The 12,882-nt window shown below is 42.5% G+C and overlaps 1 protein-coding gene across 3 annotated transcripts in view; it reads right to left on the bottom strand.

Annotated features, from left to right (window-relative positions):
* NBAS (NBAS subunit of NRZ tethering complex) overlaps positions 1–12,882 on the bottom strand; it is a 340,369-nt gene that overhangs the window by 126,699 nt on the left and 200,788 nt on the right. For all 3 annotated transcript variants that reach the window (XM_079940671.1, XM_079940670.1, XM_079940672.1), the window contains 2 exons: positions 5,540–5,616; positions 5,014–5,151 (listed from right to left, as the gene is read on the bottom strand). In XM_079940671.1, the coding sequence (XP_079796797.1) occupies positions 5,014–5,151; positions 5,540–5,616 (215 nt within the window). The remainder of the gene's footprint in view (positions 1–5,013; positions 5,152–5,539; positions 5,617–12,882) is intronic.

The following is a 12,882-nucleotide window of genomic DNA, read 5'->3' as shown; positions in this document are numbered from 1 at the left end:
GCAGCTGGAATGATTCCTCAACTTATTCACATGCCAATAAACAGTCACTGAGTAACTGCAGTGGGTGAAGCCCTGGGGATTCAGCGAAGATGGGATTCCTGCCCTCAACAAGATTACCACGAGGCGAGAAGACAGACTGCATCAGCTACCATAGCCTAAAAGAACCACTCCTGTGGGTGTCTGGAGGAGAGCCGTGAGAGACGGAAATTAACTATACAACAACTTTAAAAAAGGATGCATTTACAATAATTATAAAAGTAAGATATAAATGAAAAAAAAATTATTTCAGGCCAGTATCTGCTGAGGCAGCAGAGAAGACTTCACACAGGAGGCTCTTTTGAGCTCAGACTTACCTATTGATAGTGAGAAGAAGAAGGGGGTATTTCAGGCAGGAGAATTACATCTGCACAGGTGCAGAGGTGTGGGAATGGATGTTAAATTAAGAGAAATATACATTCTGAACAGCTGGAGCATAGACCTCAAACGAGCTAGTGTCAGGATCATGGCTGCCGGGGTGAGGAACAGCCGCCAGTCCTCTGAGGGGCTTCCCTGTCATACACAGGAGGAGAGACTTCAGCCGGTAGCCATCGCAGAGCACGTGAAAACATCCTCCTGGGAATGACCCGTTAGGAACTGTGGGCCAGAGATCACTCAGGTCCGAAACACAGTGACACGCTGCTTCCGACACAAAGCTAGGGCGGCAGCACATCCAAGTAAAAGGCAGGTAAAGACTGGGGTCAGGAGCTCTAAGTGACAGGTGTCACCTTCTCCCAGAGCAACCCTGAGCAAGTAACCGCATTTCTCCGTGTCTTACTTTCTGCAACATGAGACTGCTCGACAGATCAAGCGGGAAGGAATGTGAAAGGTACGAAGACAGCCAATGCCTTCCCAGGGTTAGTCTGACCTTCCTACGGACCCCTGACAACTCTCGTTCACAAGCCCCCACGAAGCCTGCTACTGTCACACCCATCCTGACACCTTCCCAGCCAGAGAGAAGAGACCCCATCTGGTCACAGTGAAGTCTGGTCAGAGACTCTATTTCTATGCTTTTCCTCTGCAGTCAGGGAATGCTTCCGAGCCTTGAATTTTATAGCGTGACATTTTAATACTTTCTTAAATATTTTGTGAAAAAACACCACAGCACATATGATGGGACAGGGATACCTCAATTCATCTGTTACAGATTCCACCCCTCGATTTGGAACGCTCTTCCCCTCCATCTTTCTGGTGCTATGCTCGTCCTTTTCGTTACTCAATTAAGGTCTTTCCTGAGCCTGTTTAAATCGTATTCTACACACACAGTCCTTAACTTTCTGCTTGTTTTCAAAGCTCTTATCACAATCTAATAAAGTATACATTTTATTTACTTATTTTGTTTATAGTGCTCCTTCCTCAGTGGAATGTAAATCTGAAAAGGGCAACGGTTTTTACATATACTTTGCTCACGACTCTCTCCCCAGGATCTAGAATACTCCCTGGCATAAGTAGTCATCCGACAAATATTTGATAAACACACACATAATTCAATTATTTCATATGTACTGAAGAATTATTAATTTTCAGTAATCCACCCAGGTAACATTTGTTTACTACCCTTGATATGTCAGGTCCTGCTCTAAGCAATGAGGAAAACAATAAATACAACACAGACCCTGGTCTCAAGTAGCTCATTTTCTAGTGAGATGGAAGTAGATAAATTCGAAGTAGTAGAGTATAAACGTTATGAGGTAAGTACAAGGCAGTAGAAACGTGCACAGAGGAGCACCCAACACAGCGTGGGAGCACGACAGAGTGGTGGCAGGTGGTAGGAACCATGCCTTGGTGAGGTAAGACCTGAACCAAGTGCTAAGCAAAGAAATGCTGGGGAAACATTATAGGCAAAAGAGTACAACATACTGAATGCAAAGAAGAGAGAACACGCGGGCTGGCTGAGAAATTTAAGCAGCTTGGTACGGCTGGAGTGAAGGAACATGAAGTCGCAGAAACAGACAGAGGCCAGACCACCTTGCTAGGGCAACAGGAAATCACTGAAGGATTGCAGACTCAAGGGAGGATGACCAGACCCCCATTTTGGAAAGACTTCTCAGACAGATGCTTGGAAAAAGATGCAAACGCAACAAAAAGGAAGAGACAATGATGTTTGATTGCGTTTTTCACTCTTCATCTCACCCTTCAGACTAACAACCAAATGCTTTCCACAGAGTTGCCAAGAAGCCTCTGGAGAATTAGCTGGCTTGTGACCTAGCCGTGTGCCATCTGAGAAGTGAGCAATCATGTGCTGAGGCATCACCACTGGGCCACGTGAGCCTTGCTGGCTTCTGTTTGCCCTAGGCTTTAATGCTGCTTCCCGAAGCAATGACCCTGACCAGCAGCTGCCTTACACTACTGGGCCCAGAAAGGGAGTGGCTACAGGTGTCAGGAACCACGTCACGGGGTGGGTGAGTATTCCAACAAGCAGGAATCTGAGGCCAAGGCCTAGGGTGAGGCAGGAGACCTCCAAGGGACATCTTCAAAGGAAAGAACAGTTTGGCAGGAAAACGGTGACAGGAACAAGACCAAGAGCTAAAGGGCAGCGACGGTGGGTTGACATAAGATGAAAGGAAGAAACGGAAATTGGTGTAAAGGGTAGAAAAGGGCAGGAATCAGGTTTCATCATTCTTCACACTATAACACCAGGCTCTACGTCCTTCACAGCTGGTAGTCAATAAATGCTGGGTCGATGAAAGGATGTGCAAAATATAAGACCTGAAAATAAAACACTCATGCTTTCCGTTGGGAATACACAAGAAACCAAGATGGACACACCTTTACTTCTAACCCTCATCTTTCAGTGCTCTACTTCCTCTCTCTGCATGCTTTAGTCACAGAAATCTTAAGTGGGGTTTCTTACAGTGACTTCAGTATCTGAAGTAGGAAACAGTGACTGCCAGATATAAAGGCCAGGATGGAATTTACTGGTTTTCTCCTGCCTTACCTCTCTCAAAGACAGTTCAGGATTTGGGACTTACCTCTCTCAAAGACAGCTCAGGATTGGGGACTTACCTCTTTCAAAGACAGTTCAGGATTGGGGACTTACCTCTCTCAAAGACAGTTCAGGATTTGGGACTTTTAATTTTTGGTTCAAAGTAATTTACTATCGGGGAAAACAGGAAAAATACAGACTGCACTAGAACTTCCCTTCAAGAGGACTACTTTAAGCTTTTAGGTGATGAAACCGAAGATCAGGCCAAAATGGGGCTCTGCAGCCAGCTCTCTGGCTTCTGTCACAGTCTGAACACGTGGTCTGTCTGGCGAGGGTTTCCAGTCCTCTCATCTGCAGCTCCTCTAATCCACCTTTACGTAACTGTCTCTCATGGATTTATGGTAAGTGGTGAGTTCACTGAGGTCAGACAGCCATAATCACCCTCTCATCTCAAGACTCGCTCAGAGGCCGTGGCACACATAAGGTACTCGGGGCGGGGTTTAGAGATAGACCAGCTGACCAAGTGGCCTTTCAATCCTCTGTATTCATGAAAGGTGGAACATAGTGTTGGGCATGCAGTGTGACCTTAATATAGATTACACACATGGAAACAGTCCTGAGCCAATTATCCAGCACTTGCGTATGTACTACTGAAAAGATAAAGACATTTAAAAGCAGACACCAGCAAACGCCATGAATACTCTTTGCCAGCCAACCAATTGAATGGAATAAGAAAGACATTAAGTAAGTACACTGTTCCAGAAATAAACCTGCCACACTTCCATCTATATAATCACTTTTCCTCAATTTATAACACAGTAGGTCAATTCCTTATTTCACATAAAAACATACCTGTGATATAAAAGCAAAACAAAGGAAAATTACTAGAGTATAGGATAAAAGTACTGCACAAAGCAGCAGTAGCTACTGAAAACAAAAAAATAAATTCAAAATTTCCAAAATAAAGTAATATATCAACTGGCTAAAAAAAAAGAAGCAGCCCTTTTCTTGGCCAATTCCATCTTAATATACCTATTCCTGAGAACAATACCCACTGACATTGATGATGCCCTTGGGAGAGTAACCTGCATGGCACAGGGTTCCCCCACTCACCTTCCTCTTTTTGAATAAAAACTGATGAATGAAAGCCATAGATTTTGCCACGAATGGAATGTTTTCACATACTTAAAGGTTCTTAGATATGTTTTGGATGGCAGAGGCAGCTAGAACTTTGATACTCATGTGAAATTATTTCTTTATAGTCTACTTTGGGTCAGAGAGGAAGAATTCTGCCTCAGTAAAAACTGAAGCTTGGATCCGTACACAGAGTGGATTTGGAAGTCTGATCTATTTGCTTACCTGCTCTTAAAGTGGTAATTCTCTTAAAACGTCCAGTATAAAAAGGAAATAATTTCCAAACGCTGATGATTAAAGGTGGTGTATACAAGTAAACCTAGAGGGCTTCCATTTTCCAGCGGCATCTGGAACACTTCTGTGTCCACAAAAGAAGGCACGTGTAACTTGAGGCCATGTTTAGGTGCTCTCACTCAGAAATTAACAATAAAGTTAAATAAAAGTGTCAGAAGCTTGGTGGCAAGTAGGCATAGTGTGCCTCAACATTTCATCTGCATAATTACTACTCTCATATCTCTCTGGCTTAAAAATAAATAAAAGTGCAGCACCGTTCAAAGAACTACATTGCCTACTGTCCTCAATTAGAGCCATCTTCCTCTTGAGAAGTGAGTTAAAAAGCTAACTCTCCATTTCCCCTCTCCTTTAGCCTTTCCTAAGAACGCTGTAATATAAAATAAATGACAGAAAAGTTAGGGGATGAATCAGCATTCACAATAAATATTAGAAACTCTACTTCTTATTAATTCCTGGAAAAGCAACTACGTATAACACAGAAAAGGCAAAGGCTGTCAGCCACTGGGAATACAAAGCACTCTGAATACAAAGTGCATCAGTCCCTCCAAAGAGGTAAACGTGTTTAACTACTTTAGAAAAGCTTAACCCTGCCCATTAACAGGGTGGAAACCACGAGGACTCACCCTGTAAAGAGGATGGCACTTGTCCATGAAACACGGAGCCAACCGGGCGTAGATCTGTAGGCTATAGTAATAGGCTGCCAGCTGGAGAGAGAGAGCAGAGTGCGACTGCTTTTCAAAGCACCTGTTAGCGTCTAACACCTAGGAAGGGAGCACGAGAGAAACAGCTCAGCTGAAAGGAAATTGGCACAACCGTCATAAACCATTACATTTCTAGTCCTTACTCTAGAATTTTGGTTCAAAGTTTCTAGCATATCAGCTCAAGCTCAAGCTCATCTTAATATGACTACATTAAAATTCAGAAGACATGATAAGGCAGATCCTATGCACATGAAAGTAGATTTTAAAGTCGACATTTCAGCTAACATTGTAGAATTCACTTTCTGGATACTGACCACAGTCCTTCCATCTTGCAAGAACAACCAGAAGGAAGTGAAACATGTAACAAACAATTTACTGGTGAAAACCCCCGGTAAAGGCTTAGCTTATTCATTTTTAAGTCCTTGTTTCTTGGAAAGGGTAAACTTACCTGTGGTAAGGCAAGGAGATAAGCAAGAGCCAGGGTCATATCATTTGGTAAAGCATCGCTCGCCAGCTGCAAGAGAACTGAATGTAGAAAACATATATATATATTGCATTATATTATTAGAGGATCCATGTGACATTCATAGTTACTAAGTGTCATGACTTTAGTCCTTTATGATGTCAACAGTAATTCGTTTCAGAGAACTCTTTAAGATCCTTTATGAAAGTCTATTCAGCACCATAGAAATAACAGACTACATGAAACTATGTTAAATGATAACCTTGCCTCAACTCAAATTATGCTGTTTGTTACTTACACAAGAGAAAACCCAATTAGTGCAGCTACAAAGTCTAAGTGCAAATAGATCAGTGAGGATGGTTTCTGCCAGCTAATCTTTTGGTTTTCAAGACCCAGACCAAGCTATAAAATTCTGGATATCAATGACAGCTACTGTAGAAAATGACCATCTGAGCATTAACGATGAGAGTAACAACACAGCTTTTTGTGAGTGCAGATTTAGGATAAATCTTCTGATGTTACTACAGTTACGGTAAGTGGTTTTGTTCTTTCTCTTCACCACACTCCACAGAAAGAAAACCAGTCTCTTGCTTTGATTATAGAACACCTTAAAATATCCCAACCATCTACAACTTTTCCACAAAAATTTTTATATAAGCAACGACCTATCAATGTCATGGCTTTAATAAAGGAGAGAACACTTCCAATAACATCTGTGTTTATATCCATTTTTTTTTCTTTTTTTTTTTGCGGTACGCGGGCTTCTCACTGCTGTGGCCTCTCCCGTGCGGAGCACAGGCTCCGGACGCGCAGGCTCAGCGGCCATGGCTCACAGGTCCAGCCGCTCCGCTGCATGTGGGATCTTCACAGACGGGGGCACGAACCCGCGTCCCCTGCATCGGCAGGCGGGCTCTCAACCACTGCGCCACCAGGGAAGCCCTATCCATTTTATATTAATAAGGAGGTATTCCATTTAGGGTCTCAAGTGACAAATACCAGGTAGTCACTGGAATCACAATGTAAATCTTTTATTTTTAAAGAACGGACTCTCCTAACCTTCACTAATGAAGGCAAACAGTATTTAAATAATTCAAAGTAAATATTTCACTTTGTAAATACACCATATAATTTTTTCCCAGAAGATTCACCTTCCTAATTGTGTCTTACTTGAACTAAAATTTAAAGCCATCCATATAATCTGAGCTCGGCTGACCACTGGAGCAGTGGGTGGGTGTGCGGTGAGAAGCCAGCTGCAAGCGGCTGGAGCATCAGAGGCTGACCTAAAACTCAGCATGTCCTGCGCATGACCTATGGAGGAAGAAACTGAGCTTTCTCCACTGTGCCTCTGCAAAGAGTTCTCTAAATATTCACTTCCTCTGTGTTCTCCAAATCTCATAAACCAAGTTGGACCACCAGTCAGCCTCAGGCCTCCCAAGGAACTGTACTGTTCTAGAGATGTTTTCTGATCAAAAGCTACTCATTTCAAGGCCCATTTCCACATTCAGCCCTTCACTCAGTATCAATGAGAACTTTCTCTGAACCTAATATTGCTCTAAAATAAGAATCAGAGTTCCTGCCCTTTCAGAGTAAACACACTAAGACCAGAAAAAGTCTTCAAATAAATAATTTAAAACTACAGCGCAAAGGGCCCAAATCAAATTTTATACAAACAAGTATGAGAGCAAAGAAGAGTTATAAAATCGCCGAATGTATTCTAGAACACTATCAAAACCGAAGGATGAAGGACTTAAGTTATACATTTTGGACAACAGAAGATGAAGGAAGAAAAAGCATGTAAGCTTAGTCTGCTGAAAACCCTGTACTTTTGAGAAAGATTTACTTAGAGTCTAGAAATTGCACACCATCCAAACACACATAGAAACACACACACAAGCCCAGGGCTGCCATTTTGGCTTATGTCTGCCTTATGTACTTTACCATTTAATACCTGCCCAGCTGTCCGCGGGAGAAAAAACAAATTCCAATAGTTTCACATACTAATAATTCTTCCCTATTAATTTTCTTTCTTTGTTGCTTTTCTTATAAGATGACCTACAACTGCAACCTTGTTTAGTTTTTTTCCACCCCCGTTTTTATTTTCTTCAGGTACTTCCCTTCCTTATGCACAAAAGAGGCCGATTTTCAAACAAGTATATCTAAACCCACTCATCAAAAAACAGCCCTGTCTCTTCAGAGCTCAGGAGCCCTTATTCCAAGTGAGTGGCTGATGCTCCAGCTAGTAGAGGACCACCCTCTCCCTCTCAGAGCTGTGGTTGGTTAGGGCCAGTCTGAAGCCTGCCTGGGAAAATCAGTCCCATGACTGACTATCTTCCCGTCAGACTTTTGTTTTTTTTTTCTTTTTAAATCCTGCCATCAACTCAATCTTTCACTCCATTTAATGTGCATTTGGTTATTTCCAAAAACCAAAGCACCCTCAAGGGATGAAAAAATATGGTACCACTGAAGATATTCCTAAGCATATGCTACAGACCCTGAAGGAAATTCCAAAAGGAAAACAACCCAACAAAAAACAAAAACAACAAAAAAGAGCCATGACAGCATGGTTGGAACAAATGCATAGTTCCCAGAAGATACCTTTGAGAGAGAGAATCTCCATCTGAATACGTAAGTTCCAGCAGGTTTATTTTTTAAAGAGTTACATTAATTCACAGCTACAACTCACAAGATGGTCACTAGCATTTCTTGAACATATATCACTGAATACAAAGCTTTCAGCAGGCAAAAGAGAAAAGAAATAGTTAATTTCTATGAGCTAAAAGTAATGACAAAAACCACCCTCAGAGGAGTCCAAAGAATCATCACTGTTAATTTTCACCAAGCAGTGAAAATAATCACTTTGAAATACAAATATCTGCTCCAAGTGAATAATAACCACATGGGTTTTATTTCATATATACAAATGTGTTCATCATTTCAAACTTTCCTGCATTTTATAATGCTTTGACACTGGGGGGGTCTTGACGATCCTGGTGAGACTGACCTCCCAGGGCTAGCTAGTCAATTGGCACGTAGAGCAGATGGTTTCCCTGTGAGCACGCCTTTGATCTACAGACCAACCAGTTCAGAGCCAATTCTCTGAACCACCCCCTCTCTCTCTGGCTTTTACACTACAGAGGCAATACTACCTCGCCCTGATCACCTCAGGGCCAGGCGCCGGTCAGCCAGAGACCATCCCATAGCCCAGAGTCCACCAGGTTATTCAAACTCTCCATCGTAAGCTTGCTCAAACGTGCCTACCACACCTCTCCTGTTCCTTCCCACGAAAACCCATACTCTGGCCTCATGCCTTCTGCCTCCAGGTGACCTGAGTGCCTCCCCATGTAGCCCAGGTGGCTTGCTGTGTCTTCTGTTTCTAGGGATTGGTGAGTATAAACTTCTTCCTTCATGACAATCATTTTCATGTCTGGGTGTCTGCCCACACCTGAATAAAACCAGACTCTGGGTACATTTCAGAACAACAAGTAAAACATCTATAAATGTACAATGAATCCCTGGCAAACAAAATCAGGCAGAATGATACAGCAGGAGGGAAATCATCTTCAGAACCAGAAAGTTACGGGATCAAAGCTAAGACCCACCACTGACTTACTGCACAAGTTTTTCCAATTGATCGTCCTGTACCCAGTAACTCTCATATTTCTAAAAATAGTACACTATTCTCCCAGTGAGACACATAAAACCCCAGAGTCATCTTGGACTTTACTCTCTTCTCCGCTCCCAACATTCAGGTAGTCATCAAGTCCTGCTGAATTATTTCTAAAGAACTCTTTCACACATACCTTCTATTTTCACTGCCACAAACTCTAGATTGTCAGTGTTCAAAACCTGGACTCTTTCAATAACCCCCCAACTCTACCTGATGCCTTCAGTCTCTCTCCTTCCAATCCATCCTTAAAATAGTAGTTTCATACTAATTTTATAGGAATGTTCATTAAGTACTGTGTAATCATGTCTCTTGCCAGCTGAAAACACATTCTCTCTCTCTCTCTCTCTCTCTCTCTCTCTCTCTCTCTCCCCCCTACCTTCAATGGTTTCCCATTCCCTAAAGAAGGAAAGCTAGATTTCTTATTTAGCACTCAAGGCCTTCATAAATATGGGCCAGCCATAACTTATGGTTTTAACTGATATTATTTCTACCCTATACCCCAGCCAAATTAATCTGACATTCAAATAACCTATAATGCAAACTCTCTATAAAGAAAGTGCTCATGCCATTCCTCTATATAACAATAATAATAGTTATTATTATCATAAAATGAAAATAACTATTTAAAAAAAATCTGCTTTGATGAGCCAGATATGAGATAGATGCTTTGTATAAATTAGCTCTAAGTGCCACAAAAAGCTCTGCAAAGAATGCAGTATTAACATAGGCTTGGAAAGCGAGGCCAATCACCTAAACTCAGACAGGCAGTTAATCTGTAAAGACAGTGTTATGAACCAAATATTTGTGATTCCCCCAAATTTATATGTTGAAGCCCCAGCCCTCAACATGAGGGTATTTGGATATGGGCCTTTGGGAAGTAATTAGGGTTAGATGAGGTCATGAGGAGTGGGATCCTCATGATGGGGTTAGTGCCCTTATAAGAGGAGACATCAGAGTTCACTTGTAAACACTCTCCTCTTTCTCCCCACTCCCTCCCTCCCCCCCACCCCCCCGTCCTGATGTAAAGACACAGTGAGAAGACAGCCATGTGCTAGCCAGGAAGAGATCACTACCAGAACCCAAAAACGCTGGCATCCTGATTTCCAGTCTCCAAACTGTGAGATTAAATTTCTGTTGTTTAAGCCACTTGGTCTATGGTATTTTGTTATGGCAGCCCAAGCTGACTAATACAGACAGGAAACAAGACATACCAAATTAGATATCTCTTCTTGTTAATATGTACCAGGCTGTCGACAATATTATGCTATTGCAAGCAATGAACATATGCCATATTTTTCATGTGTGTGAATTCACAGGATAAATTCCTAGAAGCAGAATTATTAGGTTAAACAATACCCGCAGCCATAATTTTCATAGCTGTTGCCGAATTGCCACGTGTTTTTCAAATTCTCACTTTAAGCCAAGTCCTCACTGCAGCAACTCGACCAGGACTGCTACTTAGCTGGCACAACTCACCCACGTGAACGTCCATTTGGCCCATTTCTCAAGAGGCTTCTTGACATCTATTTTAACTACACAAGATGAAGATCCCTTAAGGTTGGGGTAAGTTCAAAACCCACTCCACAGGGTAAGCCTTCACTCATATGAACTGACTCCTCAGGATTAATCCTAAGAGAAAGGCACCTGGCCTATTTCCCTTCTCTGGGGAACTACAACTCAGACTTTTGCCCTACTGTCATAGGATGAACGCCAGCGAAATCCAGAATAATAAATTCTATTTAAATTTTTCTGTGATTGGGTTCTGTTACTGGTACAGTCCTTGTGCAGATGAAGACTATAAACTCTAGATAAAGCACAAAAGGCAAGTATCGGAAGGCACTGGAGAGGCACTGAAAGCAGACAGAGACTGGAGGGTAGATGCCATTTGGAAACATGACATGGCACCGGTGATTTCCCATTTTTACAGCTTCTATCCTGAGGGCAAGCTCCTGTCTGTTCCTTGCCAGGCAGGTAAAATTCGGATAGAGAACCTGAAGTCTTAAAGAACCAGAGCCCAGAAAAACCACAACCGCTGACAAGTAAGAGAGGTCTGATAGTTTCTTATAAAACTAAACAAATCCATAATCTTTGGCCCAGCAAGTCTACCCTTAGATAGTTATCCCAGAGAAGTAAAAACACAGGTCCACAAAAACACTGTACAAGAGTTCACAGCAGCTTTTTCATAATAACCATCAACTGGAAAAAGCCTTCATGTCCCTTAACAGAAGAATGGGTAAACTGTGGTATATTCATACAATGGAATACTTCTCAGTCATTAAAAAACAAAAAAAAAGGGCTTCCTTGGTGGCGCAGTGGTTAAGAATCCGCCTGCCAATGCAGTGGACACAGGTTCGAGCCCTGGTCCGGGAAGATCCCACATGCCGCGGAGCAACTAAGCCCGTGCACCACAACTACTGAGCCTGTGCTCTGGAGCCCACGAGCCACAACTACTGAGCCCATGAGCCACAACTACTGAAGCCCACGCACCTAGAGCCTGTGCTCCACAACAAGAGAAGTCACCGCAATGAGAAGCCCACGCACCGCAACGAAGAGTAGCCCCTGCTCGCCGCAACTAGAGAAAGCCCCCACGCAGCAACGAAGACCCAACACAGCCAAAAATAAATAAATAAAATAAATAAATTAAAAAAAAAACAGCTTTGTAAAAACAAAAAAAAGAGAAGAAAGAAAATGAAAACCTACTGATAGATGCAGATAAACCTCAAGTTTTACACAAAAGAACACATCCTGTATGATTCCACTGAATGAATTCTAGAACAGTCAAAACTGATCTACAGCAGGGAAAATCCAAACATTTGTCACCTGACTGAGAGTGTGGGGTGGGTGTTTTCAGGAAAGAGGCATCAACTTTCTGGGGTGATAGAAATGTTCCGTATCTTGAGAGGAGTCAGGGTTACACAGGTGCTGCACTTGTCAAAACTCACCAACCTTACGTCTACACTTAAGATTTTTGTATTTCATTGTTTGTAGATGTTATCTCACAAAAAAGTAAGAAATGCTGACTCTAGTTAAAGATATGCACAGCGCGGTGTCAAGGGGTGAAGTGTAATGATGCCGACAACTTTGAAACATGTCAGCAAAGCAGCTGGATTTGGTGGATGGACTAGAGCAAGTATAGCAAAATGTTCGCTGTAGAATCTAGGTGGAGAAGTATACGGGAGTTTGCTGTAGAATTTTCTCCACTTTTCTGTGCATTTGAAAATTCCCTTAATAAAATATTTGGGGCAGAAAAGAGAAAAAACTCCTCTCTGAAAACAGTGCCAAATGCTCAAGCTCCCCGTCAGTTATTTTTTTTCCCAAATGGGGTTTCCTGAAAGATCCTTGTAGACAAGTGCACGCACGCCTCATCTCCAGCACTAAGGCAGCTGAGGTTCTGGCCACACAAAGCCCATGACCGCCCCACTGCTCCAAGACTAGAAAGACCACAATCACTGGCATCGGGGACACCACAGTCCCCTACGTCCCCAGGTTGAAAGGGAGGGGATCATATCTCTTCCCTAATCCTTAACACAACTGTTGAAGTCATCTGGTGACATCTTTCTTCTCCACAGCCAGATCACAGCTCATCAATCCCTACAACCCAGAACCCCTCCTGACTAATAACCGAATTGTTGAAGGAAACTGATGGTGGAGGGACCAGTGG

Source organism: Stenella coeruleoalba (genome assembly GCF_951394435.1).
Source record: "Stenella coeruleoalba genome assembly, chromosome: 13".
NCBI lineage: Eukaryota > Metazoa > Chordata > Mammalia > Artiodactyla > Delphinidae > Stenella > Stenella coeruleoalba.
The sequence above is the reverse complement of the archived record's forward strand: the minus strand, read 5'-3'. Positions and strand labels throughout refer to the sequence as shown.